The sequence below is a fragment of the Furipterus horrens genome, unplaced genomic scaffold (genome assembly GCF_987537825.1).
Source record: "Furipterus horrens unplaced genomic scaffold, mFurHor1.1.pri manual_scaffold_6, whole genome shotgun sequence".
NCBI lineage: Eukaryota > Metazoa > Chordata > Mammalia > Chiroptera > Furipteridae > Furipterus > Furipterus horrens.
In genome coordinates this window covers 102421547-102447263 of record NW_028327176.1, presented here as the reverse complement: position 1 = coordinate 102447263, position 25717 = coordinate 102421547, and the positions used below count along the sequence as shown (strand labels likewise).

General features: G+C 33.2%; 1 protein-coding gene across 1 annotated transcript; it reads left to right on the top strand.

Annotated features, from left to right (window-relative positions):
* The first annotated feature begins 4058 nt into the window (after nt 1–4058).
* DEFB114 (defensin beta 114) lies at nt 4059–13043 on the top strand. The gene is made up of 2 exons (XM_090280470.1): nt 4059–4116; nt 12901–13043. Exons 1-2 carry the CDS (start codon nt 4059–4061, stop codon nt 13041–13043), a joined length of 201 nt encoding a protein of 66 aa, XP_090136596.1.
* Nucleotides 13044–25717: the final 12674 nt, after the last annotated feature.

The following is a 25717-nucleotide window of genomic DNA, read 5'->3' as shown; positions in this document are numbered from 1 at the left end:
CAGATTGTTAAGAAAAATGAGAGAAAGCACAAGTGACCAATATCAGGAATGGAACAGAAAAAATCACTACAGATGCAAGATATTAAAAGAACAATGAGATAATATAATAAACAACACTATACTAGTACTTTGATAACTGTCATGAAAAGAAAATTTTCCACAAATGATGTAAACTACCAAGATTAATTTAAGAAAAAATTTACAGCTTGAATAATTTTATATCTATATTTTAAAAAATCTTCCCACATTAAAAAATACCAGGCACTTATAGCTAAACTGTTAAGTTCTTCCAAATATTTAATAATGAAAGCATACACATTATACAGAAGTACTTCTGTACAATATAATGAAAGAACATTTCCCAAATCACATTAGTAAAATAAGCAGAGAAAAACAAATACCATATGATTCCACCTGTATGTGAAGTCTAAAATACCACAAAAATAAACAAACAAAACAGAAACAAACTCATAGACACAGAAAACAAACTGAGGGTTTCCAGGTGGAATGGGGGTAGGGAGCCTGGGGGTAAAAGGTGGAAGGATTAAGAAGTACAAACTGGCGGTTACAAAATAGTCATGGGAATGTAACATACAGCATAGAGGGCACTAGGCTTATCCTGGGGATCACTTCATAAGTTATTAAAATTTCTAACCACAATGTTGTACACCTGAAATTAATATAATATTGAATGTCAAATTAATTTAAAAAGTTAGACATTTGGAGGCAGCATGATTGCCTATATATTGAATCTAAGCAATCTGAAAATGAAGATAACATAACCAATAATTGAATTTAGCAAGGTTGTTGACACAAGGCCAATATAAAAATCAATTATACTTCTATAAACTAATGATAAATACTTGGAAAATTAAATTAAGAAATATTATTTATGAAAGTATTCAAAATCATGACAAAATTAGAGACAGTGATATAGAGATATACACAATACATCCCTTTGAAACCTCCATTTTTGAGAGCAATTAAAGAAGAGCTAAGTAACCGAGAGATGTATCTTGTTCATGTATTAGAAATGTCAAAATGCCAAATCTCATTAAATTGATTTATAGATTCAACAAAATATTGAACAAAATTCCATCTGAATATTTTAAATAGATATTGCCAATCTTAATTTTTAAAAATTAAATGGAAAATTATAAGACCTAATATAATCACAATAGGCTGAAGAAATTAGAACTAAGTTATAAAGCTTACCATCTGATTTCAGGTTTTACAGTAATTAAGAGATTTTCATATTGACATCAAGGACAAAGAGACAGATCAATGCAATAATGTAAAGTTAAGAAACAGACTCTAATATATTTAGTCAATTGACTTTTTTCTGCAAAGATGCTGAAAAAATGCATTTGGATTATATATATTCAATTCTGAAGTTCTTCCTTTGTAATAAGAACATTTCTATACATTGGGGACTCTCACTGTAGAACAAACATATACAGTTATTCCATCATGGAGTTTTTAACTTGTTTAAATGAAACCAAGTGAACAAATTATGTGGAGAGAGCTAAGATTTCTGGTATAGGAACTTTTGTTTCAGAACCAAAAGCAAGGTTTCTTCTTCAAGACATTGAAAGTCCTAATTCCTTCTGCTCACATTAAAGAAGCTCATTCAACCTACATTCATGAATCTTATCATGAGACTGCCACTGAAGAGAGGTTTTCTTGGATAAAAGATTTGTACAATAGCAAAGGAAATCCCCACAAGGTATCCAGTTGTTCATTCTAAAACCTATGATTTTGCCACAGTGTAAAAACCAGCACATGAATAACCAAGATTACAACAAACAGAACACAGATCCAAGGAAGCAGGTCATTTAAGGAAAACATAATCTGATACAAATGAACAAAACTCTCTTAAATATTTGCAGAGGGATTCAAGAGGCTCTTACATCTGTAAAACAAGAATACTGCTCTACAGCAGAAGAACAATCAGAGAACAAATAAGGGAACTTATAGTCTAAATATGTTTCCTAAAAAAATAGAAAAAGTGAAAGATACAATTAAAATGATAAATAACAATGCATATTAAAATATGAGAATGAAGATTAAATGGCAGAGGAATATTGCACACTTGACTAAAAGAAATCCCAAAAGAATGAAAGTAAATATACAAATGATTAAGAAAAGACTTTACCAGAGAAAAAAAGTATAAAAAGAAAATTTCCCTGATATGAAGAAAGATAAAAGCCCACGAATGCAAAACCTAACTTATAGAAGAGAAATCCACACCAGCCAATGTATGAATCCTAAAATTAGGGATATAAAATAAAAAGAGAATATTCTAAACGTACCTAAAGAGAAAAATATCAAACCATTTAAAAAGAGCATGTTTACCATTACATTTCTCATCACAACGCTAGAAGTTAGTGGAGTAATGACTTCAAATGATTTCACACATAGAATTTACATCCAAACAATCAAATATAAAGGCATAATAAAAATATTTTTCAGCAAGTAAATGCCAGTTTTTAAAAAATCTTTTCTGAGAACAAGAAAAAGAAAAGAACAAGAAAAAAAACAAACAAACCTGAGATCTAGGTAACTGTATATTCAATGCAGGAGGACAGGTTCAGAAAACCTTATAATAAAATAGCACCAGGAATAGCCTATGATACTGAGAGAAACTAAAGAATAAGAAATGGCTATTATTTATATTTGCCCATACTTACCAAAAACTACAGGAAAAATATTTTTCAAAACAGTTATAGTCAAAAATAAAACAATTAAAGCTAAAATACTAGAAAACATTTGATAAAAAAAGAGCTAAGGAAATAATAATGAAAGAAGATAATAATAATGATAATAGTAAAATAATGGTGATTATCTATTTGACTTTGAAACCAAAAAACATTGGTCTTTGATTAGCAAGTGTTGTCATTTAAGATACACAGAAAGGCAATATACTCTATACTGCTTATTGTATTGCAGTCTAACTCTCAAGCATGAGTTTCTCAATTTTAGTTATACAGAGAGTGCAAATATTCCAAGCAAGCAGAAAGAATGTATGTAACAAATGAATGAGATATAGAAGGTGAGGAAGAATTTTGCAATGAACTGCAAAAGAGATCATATCTTCATTTTAAATAGAGAAGTATTTAAAAGTTTAAGAACAACTTACAGAAATTTTCAAAAAGTAACATTACACAAATTTTTAAGGATAGCACAGGAGAGAGTGTAAGTGATCCACATCTGCATTTCTCATGTTGGAAACCAAAAAATATACTCTGTGGCTGTCAAGCAAAAACAAAATAGAAGTTAAATTCTAATTTTTATGTTCATAGTAACCAGAAAACAATTTAAAATAGAAAAATTAATGTAGGAAATTATTTCTATTCATTACAAGGTTTCTTTTTTTTTCAATATTCATTTGTGTGCGTATATTACTGCAATAATAATTAAAATAAATGAAGATAAATTCTATTTTCCTAGAAAAAAGCAGAGTTCCATAAGTATTCAAGTTGCATCTGAAAAAAAGTAATAAAAATTAGTGACAAACATGAGGCTTAATATGTCAATAAATAATTTGTGGAAACTGGCTACATGCATAAGGATTTTGGATATATGGACATACTGATGAATTTACACACCAGCTTAGTGACTGGAATATATTTTGAAAAGTAACCAGGGGTTTAACTGACATGGTAATGTCCAGTTGTTTTACATGTTAAATGGCAAATAAATATTTATCTTAAAACCATTCCATGCATGCTCTTTTGTGTTGATGTTTAATTGATGACCACTGATAGAAGGATGTCATGTTTATAGCTATTTCTACATAGAGATTCCTCCTCCCTAAAGATCAGTTAATTTCAAGTTTTTCAGTTTCGGTGTTTCTGCCCACAGCTCTAGTCAATGGAGCAGAGATAAGTACACACACACACACACACACACACACACACACACACACACACTTTCCGGATAAAGAGAGTCTTTCTTTCATTAGAAAACTATAAATAGTAACTGTCTCTTGGCTTTTCGGAAAGTGCACTAGTCTCTAGATTTTGTTACCAAATTTTTCAGCAGCTTCTTTCCACAGAATGAAGATCTTTTATTACCTCCTTAATTTTCTGTGTTATGTCACCTTCATTCTACCAGGTAAAAGATTTTTTTGGCATGTCTGTATGTAGCATAGAGCTTCTAACTAAAACAAAACAAAAAAAATAGATTATGAATTGGAAAATGCAGGTTCTTAATGCAATTTTTTTAATTAAAAAAAATCTCTTGGTTATGTTGAATCTTGGTTTCCTCATTTGGAATAGTGTTCTACTAATGTACTTTAATCATCTCATTTTGAAAATTAATTTGTGGTAAGAAGAGATGATCCCTTGTGTTGTGGGGCATTTATTTCTTTTAGATATTCATATTATTAAGAAAATCATAATTTATTAAATCTATAAGATTCAGAAGGTGAAGTCTTTATAATAACTTTTCCCCACGGGAGATGACTGGACTGAGAACAACAGTATATATCTCTTGGACTATCAACAATAGGCTTTATAAGATGATTTAGGATATAGTCTCAGACTATACTGGAAAATGAGGTACAGGAATAAGGGACAGTAAAGAAGTGGTACCTCAAAAATCCTTGTTGAATTAGGTAGTGCATATAGTGATGTAGCAATGACTCGATCAATCAAAAATAAATTACAAAAATTTAAGCTACAATGAAGCCCTATGTGGTGATTATATGATACTATGATATTCTTGATAAGTGTAGCCTCTGAGGCAATCCAAACTCACTAACAATAGAAATGAAAATGCATATCTAAAGGCATTCTAATTTGGCCTTAGAGCAGAAAATTCAAGAGGTACATCTAAATTGAATTAAATTTAGAAGATCTAAATTTTATCACTAGCTTCCTACTTAACAGCTTGTGCAACTTGCCACTCAGAGAACTTAAGTAATTTCTCAATGTCCTTACAGAGAGAGAGAGAGAGAGAGAGAGAGAGAGAGAGAGAGAGAGAGAGAGAATGAATATAAGCAGAATCAATACTAACCACAATTTCAGATATAAAAAGTCTAATAAAAATTTTGTGCTTGTTAATTGTATACATTTTCAAACTGCTGCTAGGATTTAGTAAAACAATTAATTGGAAAGTAGCTTTACAAACTGAAAATTAGTCTATCAATTTAGGTACTACTATTAGTATTGTAGTTGTTGCTGTTCTTATTAATAATGAAATGTACCTGAGTAAGTGAGGACCTCAAATATGATTAGGGAAGGTGTTGGGGCCCATGGTGCTAGTGTGTCAGTAAAATAGTCCTCTAATACTGAGTGTCTAATGATCTACTGAGCAAATGCTAGACACCGAGAAAACAGAAAAATAAAAAATAATAATGCTCTGGGCATACTTATAAGATAAGTGAAAAAATCAATGGAATTGATTGATTTAGAAGGTTTATATAAGTATGCTTTAAATAGTGAGAATGATGGAATTACAGCAATTATAGAGGGTTAGGAAAATGTCCCAAATTTTCTGTTGAAGGGCTTTAATATTGGGGGTAAGTCACCTGTATTTAGTCCTTGGAAGGTGAGGGAAAGAAAGAGAAGACAAGAAGTAAGTATGAATGGCCAGTCTGTACCAAACAATATTTCATAACATTTCATGTAATATCTAATTTGACCTGATAGATATAACACTATGCGATGGCTGCTACTGCCTCCTTTTATCGAAGTAAAAAATGACATCAAAGGAGATAATTTTTCAAGGTCACACCTATATGACTATGTGTGATATGTTTAATACAAATCCAAGCTTTTCAGATCCTAGCATATTTGTTCTTTATACTTCATCATGTTTTGTCTAGAAGGCACTGAAGTTAAAGAAAAGGCTGAATAGATAATATGGTCAAAAGGAGTAAAGTCACATGGGAAGATAGCTGCACTTCAGATGTATAAGGTCTGTACCATCAAACTGTATTTTCTCAGTATTGCAGAAAAGCCTTTTAAATAGTAAGGCTTTTAAAACACTATAAATATGAGCACAAGCTTCCCTTTACCTTTAGATCATTCAAACAGATACAAAATTATAATGCCTACTGGAATGGATAGAATGCTCTGTATTTGTCCTGATAGACCAAAAAATTAAAATAAAATAAGATAAAATAAAACAAAATATACCAGAAAAGGTAATACAGGTAATACAGGTGGGTGGCTTTGAAGGAGTTTACAGAGTAGCACATATTTATCAGTTGCACAGTGGTGTGGTTTGGCTATAGATAAAATCTTAAAATCACAAAAAGAGCAATGAAAGGTTTTCAATCTACATGGATATTTTGTGAAGATGTATGATGAATGTTGGGTTCATACAAAGTGATAGTATGCTGAAGAGACCAGTAGTAGAAAATTCATAAACATCAATGCTGATGATGGTTAAAACATAAAAGAATGGTCTATATTTTAAAGCCTAAAATAATCCATAGCAATAGTGAAAACAGCATACTACAGTGGTTTGTTGAGTGATTTTGCTGTCAAAGAAAACAGGGTTTATATTAAGAAGCTAGGGTGCCTTTGCAGTTGTGGAGGGAGCTTTAGTTATCTTACCTGGACAATACATGGTAGTATCATTAATTTCATAAGTTTGTGCAAAGATTAAGAGATAATGTAAATTAAGTTTATCACATTGAATATCATATTTCAATATTTCAAGAAATGGAAAAGAGGAATAGAAGTAGAAAGAAGAAAAGAAGTAAGAGAGGCAAAGGAATACAAGGTAATGTCCAGGTGTAGCCAGTTCTTAAGATGTCTCAGAATAGGCCATGGATCTCAAGTGGCAGAAACATGGTGGCTTTGGCAACTTCATGATATATTGCATGGCAAATGCGAGGTTGAGTCTAAAAGAGCTGAGAAGAAACATTCACCTGTGTTGAGATGTTGGAAAGAAGACAGCAACAGTCCTGGTGCTTTCGGTTTTATTAAATTTAAAATTAAGGTGAGTCAATCACCAAGGAAACTTGGTTACCTGAGAAATAGGATAAAATGTTGGGAGAAAAGTGGAGTTCATGTAAATAAATAGCCTCTTAAAATTGGCCAGGAGTTTACTGATTAGGTGAATAACTTCCCAACCAAATGCAGAAATATGTCCTGTGGCAAACAAACACCACGGTTCTTTTGGGGCGCTGACTGGTTTGTATTAATTAATTTGTATTAAGATAGTTTATAAATTAATCTTAATTCTTTCTATATGTTAGCCAGCTGACTTAAAAATTATACATTTATCAATTTGTAAACATTTTAAATATTCTTAGATAAGCTAAGAAACAAATAAAACATAAATATTAATATTTTAGAACCATTTAAACCTTTTATGACCTTTATATAATGGCACTATTAATTGATATGAAGTCTCTTCAATAGTAGAGATCCAGTTACCAGACATAGGATAAGGTAAGTATAACCCTTGCCAAACTGACAATGCTCCAGAAATTTAAAAAAAAAAAAATCTAAGATAAGAATAAGAGGGGGAAAGAGATGGGAAACAGAAAATAACCTTAAATTTTTAGTTATCATCTGACTTTAAGGCATAGCCAAGTCAAGAAAATTGACACATATTTCCAAATAGAGGGAATAAAATTATTTTATTTAAATTGTCCTAAAGTAAAATTTTTCTACATTCAGTTTGCAACTTTGAAAATCATTTATAAATCATATATAAAGTATATCATAAAGAATTTATTACTAATGATTCTTCATATATGTAAACATATTTATTCTAATAGAACTGTCTTATAACTTCTCATTAACAATGCAGTCAACTTCTTATTTTCTCACATCCTCACACTTTTCTGTAGTCATAAAATAATTAAGGCTCCTAGATGCAGGCAGATCTACTGTAAGCAGTGTCTAACTTGAGGCAATATCCAAACACCTATCGAATGCTTTTCATATGTCAGTGTCTAACTTTTTCAATGTAGAGGCCATGGATTAAATATTTAAAGTGCAGATTCCAGACTTGGAACAATTTAAAATTAAATCCTGGGTTAAGTATGTATTATTTTTGTGGTTGGTCACTTAAAGCTTCACATTTTTATATGAACAACATCTTCCAAAGTTTTATGATAGTTAAATGAGCTATGTATGCAACATATTTAAAACAATACTTGATACACACAGTTTTAATAAATGAAAACCATTTTTTTATTATTAGTTTTTTGACCTAAATACATCATGTTCTCTGTCAACCTTAGGATGAAACTACTACTATTTTTCTGCCTGGTTCATGTTCTTTTTACATGCTTTGTGTCCATCAGAATAACTTGTTCTCATTTTTTAAGGTTTAAATTTTCATATCACTATTCCATAATATCATATCTTGACAATAACCAAACACTCATCTATTCACACTTTAGACCCAATATATCAAATCCTGTTCCATCACCATATATTTGACTTCCTACTTCCCCTTAGTAACCACCAAACTGCTGTCTATGTCTATGAGCTTTTGTTTATTTGTTTGTCTTGTTTATTCATTTGTTGTTTCAGTTTTATATCATTTTCTAACAATGCTCCTTGAAATAATAGAATAGATGGACAAAAAGAAAAAAAAACTCTAAAGGCATTGCAGAATTGACATGTCAATTAAAATTTAGAGAAAAAATCAGGTTGAGATAAACTTTTGAGGCAGTTCTCTCTACAAATATCTGCCCATTCTTCAAGAGGCAGAAGATGAAAAACATAAAACTGATAGCCTTATCATACCACAAATATCAAACAAATATAATCCAGAACCTACGAAGGAAGAAGAACTGTAGGAAACCTGGCATGCTTTGGATTTGCACATAATAGATAATTTCTAAAAGAATACAACAAAATAAATATTACCAAAAAAGAGAAAGAAAATTTTAATGTATCTAAATCCATTAGGGAAATATAATTCATAAATCTAATAATCTACTAACTAGGTCCAAGTTAATATTGCATTAGTCCAACCCTCCTAGACACTAATGCCCATTTTTAAATTATTTCAAAATCTATAAATGGTTTAAAATCATCTAAGCATGTTGGTTGGTAGTCCAAGCCATCAGCAAGAAGCAATAATAAATTATTTCCATAGAGAGGTAATATTGTTCTAAGCCCAAAGGGTTTTCCTCAATTTTGGATTAACAATGTATGTGACAAAAAAAAAAAAAATCAATAACAAATGAAAATAAGACTATGCTATTAAAAAATTTTAAAAAACACAGAAAAAACAGGTTAACAAAAGATTTATATAATGAAGTTAACAAGCACGGACCTTAAAGTAACTATGTAGAATTTGATTAAATAAATAAAAACAAGTTTAAAAACATATCATAGATATAAAAATTATAACAAAGAACAAAGTTAAAATTTCAAGAACTAAAAAACTTAAACAAAATTGAATATATAATGAGTGTTAAGCATTAGTTATTGCATAACACTGGAGAACACAATTTTCATTGAGTTAGATCTGACACTTGTTTTTGACTAACTTTTGATATCTGAGTCAAAAAATGACCCCAGTTTTTCTCTATCACACCAACTTTTTAAGGCACAAGATATCTTTCCTTTGTCCCCAAAATCATACAAAATTTACATACAAAGGAAAATAAAGAGAAAGCCACATGAATATACTGTTTATTTAGAGTTATTTTATTTATATAAAAGCTATATATTGTTACTGTAAGTCAAATTGTGTACAAGTAATAAAATTCTGCTACCAAACATACATATTAAGATATTTTATCTTTTCAATCAACAGGCTATGAAATGCCAAAATGAGATACTTGGAACAGTCTCCTTAGTTGGCAAAGCTTTCACAAATTGCTTCATGGGACCCAGTTTTATGTGCAGAGGTGGGAATGTAATGTTCTTTTTGTCAAAAAGTGACTCATGTAAAATGTTTGGAGGTCAATTTCACTCTATCCACTGCTTCACATGAGCTGTGCTGCCCCACATACACAGAAAACAAGGATACTTGGTGTATCTGAGTTGCAGACCAAGAAGGAAGCAGACCATTTTAAGGTCAACACAGATGATCCAATGGTGCTTGTGATATTCCAACAGATCAATGACTCTTGGTATGCCTTCATATTCTTCATAAAAACAAACTGAATGGCCAGTTGGGACTGCACCAGATAAATTGCCATTATGGAGGAGGCCACACTTCAGGCTCTGCTTTTGAGCTATCGATGAACAGTTGCCATTCAGTTGTGTTATAGATTAGAATTCCCAATTCCTCCATGAAACCATGTATGTTATGACAATACACAAAGCCACCGTCACTTTGAAAGTACTGCAGAAATGTACTTTCTCTTGGTCGAAAGTAGGATGCCTTTGCTCCTTTTTCATGAAAGTTTTTCTCATGCAGTCTTGATGCTAGGAGTTCTGAAGCCTTTCTGAAGAGTTCCAAATCTCATGCCAAATCATTCAACTCATGCTGACCAAATCCCTTATATACTGAGTCATCTTCAATTTCAAAATCTTCATCATTGCTGTCACTTAGTTCTTCACCATACTCCTGTTTTTCAAAAGAGGGCAGTTCAATGGAAACTGGCACTAGGATTTCAGCTGAATGAGGCACTGGGCCTATAGCTGATGGTAGGCTAGGATACTCTATTTTACATTTATTTTTCTTGTTATATTCTGACATTTTCACTATATAAAAGTAACAGTCACTTGAATGATCTCTGGGCTATTGCCAAGCCATAGGTATACCAAATGGTGATTTATTATGTGTTCCCTTCACCCACATCTGTAAACTCTTGACACACTGCTTGCACACCTTGTGAGGGGCCCAAGACTTATCTTGATCACCAAGTTTTACTTTAAAATATGCAAAATAGGCTTGCCTGACAAATTCACTGATTTTGTCCTTTGACTGGGAATGGTGAAACTGCCACAGATTTAACAAAACTAATCAGGGTTGTTTAGGCACTTAGGGTGAGAAATAGCAGACGCAGACATGATCTGAAGGAAAGAAAATAAGTATGTATGTAAATAAAAAAATAAATTCTGCTAACTCCTGCATACAAACAAGAACTCAGACAACACTTTGGAAGATGATTCACTATATAGAGCGGCACACAACCTCTCACCACACTGTCTCATGTGTAACTGAATAGCCTAGACAAGTATGAGCCTGTCGCTAGTCTCCAAGTTCATCTCTCACCCCTCCCCACTCGAGGGAGGTCTGCACTAGTGCTTCCCTCAATCCAGGCTTGATCTGGCCTAGAGTGGTCACATTAAGATAAGCTGTTCAGAAAAAACTTGATGTGTTAGAAGGAAACTAACGCAGTTTTAAAATCAGCATGCCTATTTAAGTCTAAAACAGCTGAAAAATCGAACTCAACAGGAATTATGTTAAAAATTGTTCTCTTGTGTAATTGGAAAGATATTTAATAAAGATGAAAGATAAATAGAAATAATATATTTGTATTTAAATAAGGAATCCAGAATACTGACAACGCCAAATACTTGGAGGCTATGAAACAATAGGACCTCTCCTGCATTGCTGGAGGAATTACAAAATGGTACAGCCAATTTGGAATACAGTTTGGTAGTTTCATACAAAAGTAAGCATACTATTGCCATATGAGCCAGTAATTGTGCTCCTTGGTATTTCCCCCAAAGATTAGAAAACTTATGTCCACGCAAAAACCTACACGTGGATGTTTGTAGAAGCTTTGATCATAATTTGCCAAACATGGAAGCATCCATGATGACCTCCTGTAGTACATGAATAAAGTGTGGTACACCTAGACAATGAAATATTATTCAATGCCAAAAAGAAATGAGTAATGATGCCAGGAAAAGGCATGTGGAAACCTTAAATGCATCTTATTGGGTGACAAAATTTCAATATGAGAAGGCTATGTACTGTATGACTTCATCTATATGACGTTCTATAAAGAAAAACTATGAAGGCAATTTAAGCAAAAGTCAATGATTGCCACAGGGTCCAGGGGAATGATGAATAGGTAAATCCCAGAATATTTCTAGGACAGTAAAAATAATCTGTAAAAAAAAGTACACACACACACCTGTGTGTGTGTACGTGTGTGTGTGTAAAATTATACATTTGCCAAAAGCCTTAGAATGTACCCTAATCTAAACTATGGACATTCTGGATAATTATGTTATGTCAATGTAGGTCCATCCTTGGGGGATGCATTTTGGTGAATAATGTTTATAATTGAGAAAGCTATGCATGCATGGAAGCAGAATGTATATGGAGAATCTCTGTACCTCCCTCTCAAGTTTTTTATAAACCTAAACTGTTCTAAAAACTAAAATATTTTAAAAATAAAAAATGAAAGAGCTATATAAATTTGTGAATAATAAAAACTTATACCAATGATATAATAAGCAAAGTATATGCACAATTAAATAGAGAAAAAATTTAAAACTGTTTAAAACAAATAATCAAAGGCATAAAAATTAAAATTGCAATGAATAAACCTCATTTTATTTGGCGGAAAAATTTACATACATTTTTGGGTGTCAGTATATAAGTGAAGAACTCTGGACTCTATCTCTTTCACAGCTATCCTAAATATGTATCATGTAAATATTAAAACATGTATACCAATTGGTTTATCACAGTTCTAAAATTTTTAAATTTTAACTATGACCTAGTTGAAAGAATGACCAAATTGTCTCTTATAATCTTAAGGGAGTATTTTGAAGATCTAAAAAAAATTTTTATCTTAGTTTAAAAAGTAACATATGATAAAATTTAATTACATATTAATTTTAAAAAAACTTCAAGTTTATATATGGGGATATGTAATATTTTGATGTCTTATTTTTTGATATTTTTCAAAATTGTTAAAATGTACACATAGTACTTTTTGTAACCAGAGATAATATGTTCTGAAATAAGAGATCAGTAATTTTAGTTATTCTTCTTTTACTCTAGCCACATGTACCTTGGTGGATCCTGATAAGTGCTCAAAATCTTTTGGTCACTGTAGGAGAAGCTGTTTTAGAAACGAAAAGCAAATTGATATATGTCTCTCACCAAGTAAGATTTGCTGCATTGAGAGGGAGCATGAAGATTAATCTTGGGAAGGAAGATGTACCTGTGACCAAAGAAGTCATGTGTGCACCAATGCAGAGGTATATAAATGTTATTAGAACTTCTGTAATAAATAAACACATGAACTAATGTTGCTATCTTCCTTTGTAGGCACTCTGTATTGTTAAATTTAGGGAAGAAACATGCAGACGAAAATTTGTTTCCCAGTTAAAAACAAAGGATAAATCAACTCTTTACCAATATTCTATCAGGTTCCCAAACGTATTTGTTAGTTGTCATGTTCTTTTAAACTAAATTACTGGCCCAAGATTTTTTTTTCAATCCGGTGAAGCTAGTGGGAATTTCCATCTTAAATAGCTTGCACCAGGACAGGCATCATATATAGCTACCAGAGATTTATGTGAAATGTATCTTAAAAATACATTTAATTGATGTAGAATGCACAAGTTAGAGGCAAGGAGGCTAGCCAAAGTTTACTTCTGTATGATCATGAATCAGATATAAGCGTCAAATGTAAGAATTTCAGAAAAAAAGAGAGAAAAAGTAGGGGTGAGGAACACGTTGAAAAACTTGAATTCAATAAGATAAGGCAAAATAATTCAAGATTTACATTACAACTTTGAGAAACGAAATTTTTGAGGGTGGTGGTAGCATCATAGTAGCTTAAAATAGAGTAACTAAATGTCATGAATCTAAAACTCATGGACAAATTTACACACTAGGTAACAAGATATTCCCACATACATTATCACAGAGATGTGAGGAGAAAAATCTAAGAGCTTAAAGGTCTTTGTGGGATCTGTATCTGAGTGTGAGAAATTAGATGAAGAACAGTGACCTTGAAGAAATGTGTCACTGCTGGGAGTGGGGAAATATTGATCAGGACTAGGAAAACAGTAAAGGGAAACCTCTCTACAGTCAGTGATAGATCCATGTCCAGAGTGAGCATTTCTCAATATCCCAATTTAGTGTGTTAATTAGCAACAAAGAACAATAAAAATTAACCACTACTAGAGCTCTAATCAAGGTATTGACAGCATCATGTAGTAGCTCAATAGATTATATTTCAGTATACTATGGATTTTGTAGATGCCCCTTCCATAGCCAGAGTTCAACTAAATTGTAAGAGTGTAAGAAGTAGTAGATTATTTTCCTTTATCTCTCCTCAAACCTATAATATAGGCAATATAGGCTTGTAACTATAGCAGATATTAATCAATGAATGTTGGAAAATAATAAAATACTTATCTGAAATATTATATGTCTTAAACAAACAACATTTTATTTGAAATTTTATGGTTTTGAATTCATTTCAGTGCTAAGCTAAAAAACTTGAGATTCCTGGAGGAAGGCATTTCTGGTTGTAATACTAGAGGATTTACTATTGACTTATGTAATCTTGGATGGGTTACTAAACTAGCTATAAGTTTGTTTATCCATAAATATTAATGGAAATATAGTATCATTAAATAAATACACAAAACCTATAATCTATATTATTTCAGTCTTCCAAATAGAAATTTTAATGTTTATCCATGTATCTCTTAACTATTTAAAGTGGCTTTATATGCATATCATACAAAACATTAAAATATTTTTTCTTCATTTCTATCATTCTAATAATCCAAGAAGACTTCCCCTCCATGGTAGTCAGAGTGGGTATGGAGAAAAATAACTAAATTATTAATTCATTTTAAAGTTAGACCCAAAAGCATTCTGGGAATAGAAAGTGAGAATGTGCCTTGCATCCTTGAAAGCCAGAGGTGATCTAAGGTTTCAAGTAGGTCATTGTAAAAATAGAATTGCCATTAAATGAGTAGGGAAAACTGTGGGAAGTGCAAGTTTAGCAAGAATGTGCATGTTGGGAGCTCAGTTTGGGCATGTTAGGTTAGACATTTAATAAGAAATGTTAAATAGGCAGTTGGATATTTGTCTAAAGTTCAAAAGAAAGGTTTCAGGATGGAGATTTAAAACCTGCAGTTGCCAACTACTGGATGATGTTTAAAACCATGAAATCGACTGAGATCTCCATGGGAATGGGTATGTATAAAATTTCTAAGATTAATTTCTATATCCCTGGGTATAGTAAAATTCAAAGGTTGATAAGATGAGAAACCATTATTAGACTAATAAGAAGTGACCATAAATTTAGGATTTAACTAAGTTATGTGGAACTCTGAAACTCCACTTAAAAGCATGTACACATTATTGCTAATAAGCCAAGTAAAATAAAGACAAAAAAAAAAGACCAATTAATTAGCATGGGAAAGTGCTTGCAGACCATTATTAGAAAAATTTCAGGAATGTGAAAGAGGTACAAATCTAGGTCATGAGAGATTAAGAAGCTAGAAGTTTAAGAAAAAATATAGGAAAATATTTTTGAAGAGGTTAGCAATAAGTGGAACAAAAGAAATGATGTGGTAACTAGAGGTGAAAATTAGGTTGAGATAATTTTTTTCAATACTCATTATTAGAAAATTTAAAATATCAAAAGATTTAGTTGAGAAGAAAAGTTATAATTAACTAGGCAATAAGAATGGATCTAAAGCAAAATGGAGATATCATCCTTTGCTGGGCCCATGGGAGCTCAGAGAGTTCATCTTAACCATAGAACTGGGTACTCCCACTGGTAAAACTGAGGAATGATAATTAGGAAATTGATCAAGCTCTCATATGATTGTCAAAATTTTCACAGTCAAGTAGAAAGTGAGGTCTTTAGCTAAGATTTGGAAAATGGAAAAAGTCTCTGGTATCTTCAAAGGTGAGGAGAGAGCATGAAATAATTTTCTAAAAGAGTAGAAGAGTGAAGAAAATTTAGTATAATTTCCAGAGAGCGGTAAGGATTCCCTGAAACTAACGACAGTGAATTTATTGTGAAAATGGTCAATATTTATTTGTTCTCTCATCGTGTGGGAGTATGGACATGGTGTAACCTGAGAAAGGGCTGGTTCATTGTGAGATCTGGGAGTCAATCACTGATTGTTGGATCTTTTGACCCAGAGCAAAAATAAAATACTGACATTAAAATATAAGTAGCTGGGGAGTGCTCTCTAATGATAATACATACGTAAATACTCAACTATAATAACTATAGGAATTATTATTTAATCTTCTGTTAGTTTAATTTTTCTATTTGTTCACTGGCACATTCATTCAAACATTGTTAAGTATCTACTGTGTACTTCACTGCACAAAATACTAGTGATTTAACAGCAAACAATAAGTTAAATGCTATCATCAAGAAGAACTCAAGTGAGTATGTATGGAAAGGAAATGAAAACATCAGTTAGGAATCATGTAAGTAGTTATTTACTTTTAATCATACTAATATTAAAGAGAATGAGCTGGCATGATGATATGACCTGTACTAGTATGCTAGGACTACCATAACAAAATAGCACAGTGGAAGGTTTAAACAGCATAAAATTTATCCCCACAAATATGGAGGCTGGAAGACCAAGATCAAGGTATAGATAGGATTGGATTCTCCTGCAGCCTTTTGACTTGGGTTGCAGATATGTGTCTTCTTGCTATATTCTCACAAGACCTTTTCTTTGTGTGTGAACATTCCTGGTGTCCCTTCCTCTTCTTACAATAACATCAGTCCTGTTAGATTAGGGTCCTATATTTATGAACTCATTTAAATTATTTACCTCCTTAAAGGCCCTATCTCAAAATATAGTCACATTGGGAGTTCAGCCTTCAACAGAAGAATTTTAGAAGGACACAAATCATTCCATAGTAAGAACTGATAGAATATTGAATGAAAAAAAAAAATGACCCCATAAAATCAGGATATAATTTTCCAAAGAAATGAAGTTTAAGCTCTGCTCTAAAAGGTGTAGAATGCAAATGTCCCATTCCTGATGCAAAATTAGGGGGCAATCCCCAAGGCCACCTTCAATTATGATACCAATTGTAACTTCAGGGACCCAAAACCACCTCCAGTTTTGATTATTCTCTAGACAGAATCACTGAACTCATTGAAAGCTGTTATATTCATAATTAAGATTTATTATAGTGAAATATTGTGGTGACCAAAAAGTTCATATTTCTTTTTAAGATGTCTCTAGTAGTGCTTAGTTGTCTTTAACTTCCTTTGAAACAATTTTGTTAGATTGTATTGTGATAGCTGTCATATCAGCATGCATTAAAAAAACATCAAAACTGGTGAATTTTTGTGTAGCCATTTTAATGTTGAAGATGGAAGAAAATACACAACATTTTTACCATATTATGCTTTATTATTTCAAAAAAGGTAAAAATACAACTGGAACACACGCACAAAATTTGTGCAGTGTATAGAGAAGGTGTTGTGACTAACCAAATGTGTCAAAAGTGATTTGTGAAGTTTCATGCTGGATATTTCTCACTCAATAGTCAGGTAAACGAGTTGAGGTTGATAGCAATCAAATCAAGACATTAACTGAGAACAATCAATATTCTACCATGCAGGACATAGCTGACATACTCAAAATGTCCAAATCAATAAAGTTATTGGTGAAAAATGAAAACTGTGTCTTTTATTTTATGGAAAAAACCTCACAAACTTTTTGGCCAACACAATATATAATTTAAAATCAGCTAGTAGAAAAGACACATGGGGCAGAGTCCAGGAAAAGTTCAAGTGTGGAGCTTCCATTTATGTCTCTTTTTCTCAACTCAGTCAGGAACATTGTTACTTTTCCTATTAACAACGTGTGACAATACACGTGGAGTACTACCAACCAGAAAAGTTTATCTGAGCTCTAGTGACCAAAGATTTTATTGGGGTTTCATCATGTAGGTATGATTCACTTTCCATTTGGCTGTTCTCAGTCTCCAGCCTCTCTGGAGTTTGAGCTGATACTGCATAACCCAAAGCCCTCACTTTAAATCACATTGTTATGCTATCTGGTGTGACTCAAGATTAAAAAGACACTGCTATCAGGCATGACATTCTAAAGGATTAGAGAAGCTAGAGAGCATAGACTAGTCCTCTCAACGCAATGTTAAATTTTTTTACAACACAACCTGTAAAGCATCACTGAGTTCCAAAGTCCTTATTTTACATTAAAAACTGAGAAAGAGAGAATGACAAAATAGTAAAGCCTGGTTGTGATGGAGTTTGGAAAAGAACTAGGGATCTTGAACCATCCTTCTCTGCTGTTCTTTGATCACAGCTTTGTCTTAGAAGGGAACCCCCATAAGCGTATAAGCAGATTTCTCAGGAAAAACTTAAACCCAGGAGAATGAGATGATACCTTTAACATGCTTAAAGAAAAAAAAAAAATTGCCAATCCAGAATACTCTATCCAGAAAATCTGTTTTTCAGAAATGAACACAACTGAGGAAGTTTATCACCACTATACCTGCCTTACAAGAAATACTGGGAGGAGTTATTTAATCTGAATTCAAAGGCACAATTTAGTAACATAGAAATATATGAAAATATACAACACCTGATAAAAATTACATAAAGAGTCAATTTGGAATACTCTAATGCCATAATATGGTGGTGCATAGTCCATTTACCTCTAGTATAAAGATTAAAGGGACAGAAGCATTAAAAAATAACTATAGCTACAATACTTAATTAGTAAATATATAATATAAAAACAGGTAAATTATGACATCAAAAAGATAAAAGCAGGAGGGGGTAAAAGAATAAAATTTTTGTATATGATTGAGTTATCAGCAGAAAATGTTTTATGTAAGTCTCATAGTAATTACAAAGCAAAAACCTATAGTAGATACCAAAAATATAAGGAGAGAAGGAATCAAAGCAAACCACTACAGAAAATCATACCAAAAGTTAGGAGATACATCAAAAAGCAGTATGATATCAGAAAAAAAAAAAAAAAAGAGAGACACATAGAACAATGGAACTAAATAGTGAGCCCAGAAATAAACTCCCATATACATGATTAACTTATAGTTGGCAAAGAAGCCAAGAATACTCAATGGGGAAAAGATGATCTCTTCAGCAAACTGTGCTGGGAAAACTGTAAAATCACATGCTGAACAATGAAATTGAATTCCTATTACACTATATCAGTTAACTCAATGTGGATTAAACCTAAGACCTGAAACTAGGAAACTTCTAGAATAAAACATAGGGGAAAATCTCCTTTATATTGATCTTGGCACCAAATTTTTGGATATGATACCAAAAACACAAGCAACAAAAGCAAAATAAATAAGTAAACCAAACCAAAATAAAAAAGCAAACCAAAAAGCATCTGCACAACAAAAGAAAAGAATAATGAAAAAACAAACTATAGAATGAAAGAAATATTTACAAATTATCTGTATGATAAAAGGTTAATATACAAAATATATAAGGTTAATATACAAAATAATATCAAAAATATATAATATATGCAACTCAATAAAAACAATCCAGTTAAAAAATGAGCAGAAGCATTGAATAGACATTTGCCCAAAGAAGACACATTAATGGCCAACACATACATGAAAAGGTGCACAAACAACATCACTAATCATCAAGAAATCAAAATCAAAATCACAATATGATATCACCTCACACCCACTGAAATAACTATTATCAAAAAGAAGAGCTAATAAGTGCTGGTAAACATGGGAGAAAAAGACACCCTAGTGTACTGCTGGTGGGAATGTAAATTGGTGCAGCTGCTATGGAAAAATAGCATGATGGTTCTTCAAAAAATTAAAAATTTAAGTACCATATGACCCAACAATCCCATTTCTGTGTGTATATTCAAAGAAAATTAAAATAGAATCTCAAAGAGATAACTGCACTCCTATGTTTATAGTAGCATTACTCACCTTAATCATAGAGAAACAGACAAGGTGTTCATCTAAAGAAAAATAGATAAAAAGTTGTGATTGAGATATATATTCTTTATTTATTTTTTGGTCAGGCTCTGTGCTAGGGCTGAGAATACAGTGTGGGTCTTATAACCTAGCAGATAGTGAAGGCATCAACTATTTACATGTAACAGGAGCATGAGGGCTAGAAACTAGGAAACTGGGCAAAAAGTTGGTGCATAATTGAGACCTTTCCCGAGCAAGGGATAGGGTGGAAAAAAGAGGGTCTCTCGGAGACAAAGAGACATGAAAGATGAAAAGTAGTTATCTCAAGTTTATGGTTGCTCAGGAGAAAGTATCAGGAAGAGGGAGAAGGCATATCCAATGCCCAGGAGATGAGAGAGTACATGAGAATCTGAAAATTATGTCAAGGCTGGGGTATGAATCAAAGAAAATGGCAAGGTGTTCCCTAAAGGAAAATAGGAAACCATAGAAGATAGGTTGTGCTTGCCATGTATATGGATTATTATATATTGGAGGAGGGACACCCAAAAAATGCAATTATCTTCTGGAGAACAGGCCCCTTGTAGTACAGGCTTCCCCACCAGGTGAGTGTTCTAGGAACCCATCTGTATCGGCTTCAGTGATTTTTATTTTTTAAGACTTTCAACGCATTTGCCCATTTCATAATGGGTGATTTACAAGCACACCTGCCCAGACAGAGCTGAGTGTTCAGAGTTTTTTTACCAAAAACAGAATGACCCCCAAGCGCCACCCTTCCTATTCATGCGATCTTGACTGGAGCAACTTTTTTTGTATGTTTCCACAGATGAAAAAATATCCTCAAAAGAAAACAATTTGCTGATGTGGAAGAGGTGAAACAAAAAAACAGCAGTATCAACATCAATGAGTTCAAAAACTGTTCTGTGTAATGGGAAACAACATCTCATAGGTGCATTGCATCAAATGAAGTGTACTTTGAAGGTGACTGAAGTTTAAACATGTAAGAATAAATACACAATTTTTTATAAATAAATTTCACGATTTTGGGTCCCCCCTAATATATGGATTATTTATATACATATAAATAATACAAAATGGATTATTATTTGGCCACAAGAAAGAAGGGAATTTTGTCATTTGCAGCAACACAGATAAACCTTGAGGGCATTATGCTAAGTGAAATGTCAGGTAAAGAAGGACAACTACTGTATGATGTCATTTATGTGTGAAATCTAACAAAGCTGAATATAAACAGAGTGGAATGGAAGTTGCCAGGGACTAGGGGGTGAGGTAAATGGAGAGATGCTGGTCAAAAAGTATTAACTTCCTGTTATAAAATGAATGTGTTGGGGAATCAATGTACAGCATGGTGACTGTACTGAATAATACTGTATTGTATGCTTGAAAGTTGCTAAGACAGTTCTTAAATATTCTCACCAAAGGAAAAAAAAAAAGTAATTACATGAAGTGATGGAAGTGTTGGCTAATCTTATTCTAATCATTTTGCAATGTGTATTTGTGTATCATATCTTCATGTTTTATACCTTAAACTTACATAATGTAATTTTCAAATATATCTCAATAAAGCTGGGAAAAAATATCAGGTTGATGGTGGGTTGGAAGCAATCTTGGTAGAATATGCTCAAGCTACTAATAAGCCTAGAAATGTACATGTCTACTCTCTTCCTTCCATACCTTTTACTCTGGCATCTCATCAATCCTCCCTTACTTCTTGTAAGACATGAAAAAAGAATGAAAGAAGACAAAAAAATCACAGTCTATCACAAAAATATGAAAGTGGCATTAATACTGTTTTTGCAGGTATTTAAGATAACATGAATTAAATAACAACATGCCAATAAATTTGAAAATTTATCAAATTAATATATTTATTTTAAAATACAACATGAAGCTGAAGTAAGAGATTAAAAACCATTAAAATAATCCTATAAATATTAAATAAATAGGATCATATTTAATATTATTCTAGAAAGAAAACTCCATAACTAGATAGCTTTACTAGTGAGTTCTACAAAATGTTTAAGAAAACAACCTCTAGTACTACTCAAAATCATTAAACAAGAAAAGAAAATGAGAGACTGACTTCCAACTCAATTAAGGAGACTAGAATTTTATAAGTAATAATGCACAAATTTAGTGTTAGTTTTTTGAAATGATTTTTTCCTATATGGCAATTTTTGGCATCTAATGAGAAGTATCTTGAGTACAGAAAAAAACATTTTAGCTGTGCTGCCCCTGGGGTATATAGGATCTGAGGAAATATTTCACACATAATGCCTGTTTACATAATTATTTGATATAAAGTAACACAAAATCCATGTGTCCATGTGAAGTACAGTTGTATATCAATGAAGATTTATAATAATGAGTAGAGAAGATGTAATTTCTATATTATTGTCCAATCAATGTATGTGAAGACTACTCACAGTGTTCAGGCAACATCACTTCCTATCTTTTATTGTCAAATACCTGTTCTTCATGAATTTTATGTCTCCCACGTACATACAAGAGACAGGACTGCATAGTGCCATGATTCTTTAGAACCTATTTTTATTATTAATTAATTATTTATTTATTATAAATTAAATAATGAATCTTTTATGGTGCTGCATCACCCATTTAGCTACCATTGAATGCTGACTTCCAGTTATTCTCCCAAACATTATTGTGTGTTTTTGGTGATTACCATAAGTGCAGGTCTTACTCAGAATATGAAGGAACATATGAATGATAATTGGTTTTCTGGTTATGTTAAATGTATTGTTAGAAATTGTAGAGCTTATAGGATGCACAAAACAATCTTCTAACTGTTTCTTAAATGCTTTGGGTTTCAATCATTTCTTCCCTAGAATGTGACCAGTATATTAATGTCCAAGATTCCTCTACTTTTCACACATCACTGATACGCTGGATGATAAAAACTCAGCCTATTGTCAGAACAAGAATTGAGCAAGGAGTGTTATCCGTCATTCAGAAAAGCTTAAGACCAATCAGGGAGAGTATAATATAACCACATCCATAAAAAGCAAGAGAAGGCCTTGACTAATCCAAAGGGCCCTTTAACCTTTCAAAATGAGGAATAAAAATCTGGAAAATTCTCAGAAGATAGGCTTACATCCCCAGAACGTCCTGACAACTGGTCCAACTATAGAGGAATATGGTACATACAATGACCACCCTAAGTACCAGCAGACAGAGGAGGAAGGTGGGGTGGTGGTACACAAAGTAAAGAATGTCTACCACCATTCTTGCTGTCCTTGAGTGCTGAAGATTGGAGATGGTGTTGCTATGGAAGTACAGAAGGAAAAGAAGCCCTTATGCCATAAGCCCAAACATGCAGCTCAATTCCAAGGGCAGCAGAGACTTGAATTGCCCAATATTTGGCTAACAACATCATTTGGAGAGCCCAATTTCTTTTCATCTTGTAAGAGAGCTACAATATTCCCTCATTTATCACTGGTATTACATTCTAGACCCCCCTGTGATAGGTGAAAATCCATGAAGTAAGAACCTTTTATTTATTTTAGTATTTATATATACTTTAAGGCTTTATAAACCCTTCCATATACTTAAAAAATAATTCCCAGTCCATTATTAACCATTCCCACTTCCTTATTAACCTTTTCCACACTTTTATAAACACTACTTATGTTCTTAAACATATTCTACACTCTTAAACCTACGTAACTTTAACAACATATGTATACAGTACTGTAAAATTTTATATGGGTACTCACCAGTGAAGTATACTACAACTTGAATAATGAAGATGATGAATTAGCTGTGCAGTACTGATGACAATGAAGGTGATGAAGATGAGATGAATGTACTGCACAGCAAAGAGGAGCATTACAGCTCTTCTAAAGGTACCACTTCATCAGGCATTTCTTCAGGTGGTACAATAGGATCTTTGGCCTCGTCCATAACTTCTACTTCTGCTAAAGGCATAGGTATAACAGACCTCTTCGTTCGAGTGATAAACAGTTATGGGGAGTTGCTGGCACTGCTTCTTCTTCTGCTTGAGAATGTTTTTGTAAACTGACATGGCACTGTCAATTGAATTTGCAAACTGTAATGAATGAATCATATGGGGGTCCCATTTTTCAGCCACTCTTTGAAGTTCTTTGGCCATTCTGCCCATGGTTGCAAGACAATCAAGTGTTAGGCCAACCTCCTCCTCTTCTTCAACCCATTGTTCGTCTTGTTCCTCATCCCCTTCTTCACTTGCTGGTGTAGTCGGCTCCTCCAGGTCTTCGTCCATCAATGATTGAGAGTGCACATTGATCAGGGTATTTACGTCTTCAGTAGTCATGTCACTGAAGCCCTTACCTCCCATTATTTTTGCGGGCTTCATGGCCTTATCTACCACAGAGTGATGGATTTCATCAGGAGAGAATCCTTTGTAATAATGGACCACTTCTAGCCACAGTTTTTTCCAGCTGGCATTCAAAGTGTCAATCTTAATCTCCTTTATGGCCTTTTGAATATTTTGGAGACACGATGCAATTGTGTACTTAGGCCAGTACACCATTAGTGAGAAGTCTTTATCTGAGTCCATAGCTTCAACAAGGTTTTGCAGGGCGTTTTGGGTGTCGTCATCGGCAGCCATCCGTCTCGAGAGATGATGGTGTAGCTTCTTAAGAGTCTATCTGCACCGCCGAGAATGGCTGTGCAGTCCGACTCGGGAGTGACACGGTATCTGTCTCCTCCCGTGTTGAATCGACATCTTGCGATGATGCTGGAGTGTCCTCTCCAGTGAAGCTGAAGCTACAGAGCCTGGGCAGGGTGATATGGAGGGTCTGCTGTTGCCCATGCAGCAGACCCCCCCTCTCTTCGCAGCTGAAGGATCCAAGGGGAAAGACAGAGTCAATACAGCTTGGCTTCAGGTGCGCCGCAGGAGTTGCCGGTGTTGACTACAACGTCAAACCGCCTTAGGGACTCCGGCTCCGGATTTTCTGTCGGGGTTTACTCCCTTAGCCTTTCCCCTGAAGAGGTATGCCACAAGGCAGCGGAGGTTTTTTGGAGTCAGAGTTTTCCTTCTCTGATGTGCCCTGACTGGAAGATCGAACCAGCGACACTTAGCTGATAAATAAATATAATATTTTTAAAAATCCCGTGATACAGTGAGGCCGCGATAAGTGAACCGCAATATAGAGACGACTACTGCATTGTGCCAACCAGCAGGATCAATCCACTTGCCAGGCCTTCTGCTCAACCAGGGCCTCACTGTGGTGTCCCTAGGATGACCTTCGGGCATGAAACCCAGAGCTCCCTCAGACATCTGGTCAGCACTAGGCACTAGGGATGAGGGGAGGCTGGAGAGTCTAACGACTGCCTAAAGGAAAAGAAGCAGTACCAGGATCTACTCAGATGCAGCCAGGGCTTCGGCAACCTCACTCAGATGGTTCTTCCAGCTTTAAATGGTCCAAAAAACTCAAAAAAAAAAAAAAATTCTAGGAAGGTACTCCAAAGTACAGAGGAAGTGAGTAAGTGCCCTGTATTGCCCTTTAAAGAACAAGAAATGTAATGTGATTATGAAAAATCTTCACAATTGTATTAATTTATATTTTTCTAATTCCCAATGAGTTAAATATTTTGGATAAGTTTATTAGAGTGTTGTATTTCTTTTCTTGTGACTCCTTTTTTTATCATCATCTCTTAATTTTATTTAGGACTTTGCATTTTTTAAATAATTTTGTTCTTGTTCTTTATGTATATATATTTTTAACCCATGGCTGTTAAATGTTGTAAATACTTTATTCAAACTTTGGTTGTTTTTCATTCAGAAAGAAATTGTTAAATTTTATACAGTTAATTCATATTATTTTTGCATGGCTTTTAAATCTTTTTTCTTGCTTAGAAAGCCCTCCACCCCACCCATGATAAGATTATAAAAATTTTT

What these genes read in the sequence shown, in the direction of transcription:
- DEFB114 (XM_090280470.1), top strand. Translation starts at nt 4,059, where the DNA reads ATGAAGATCTTTTATTACCTCCTTAATTTTCTGTGTTATGTCACCTTC. An exon ending in TGTCACCTTCATTCTACCAG is followed by an intron (nt 4,117 to 12,900) that starts GTAAAAGATTTT and finishes CTTTTACTCTAG; the next exon opens with CCACATGTACCTTGGTGGAT.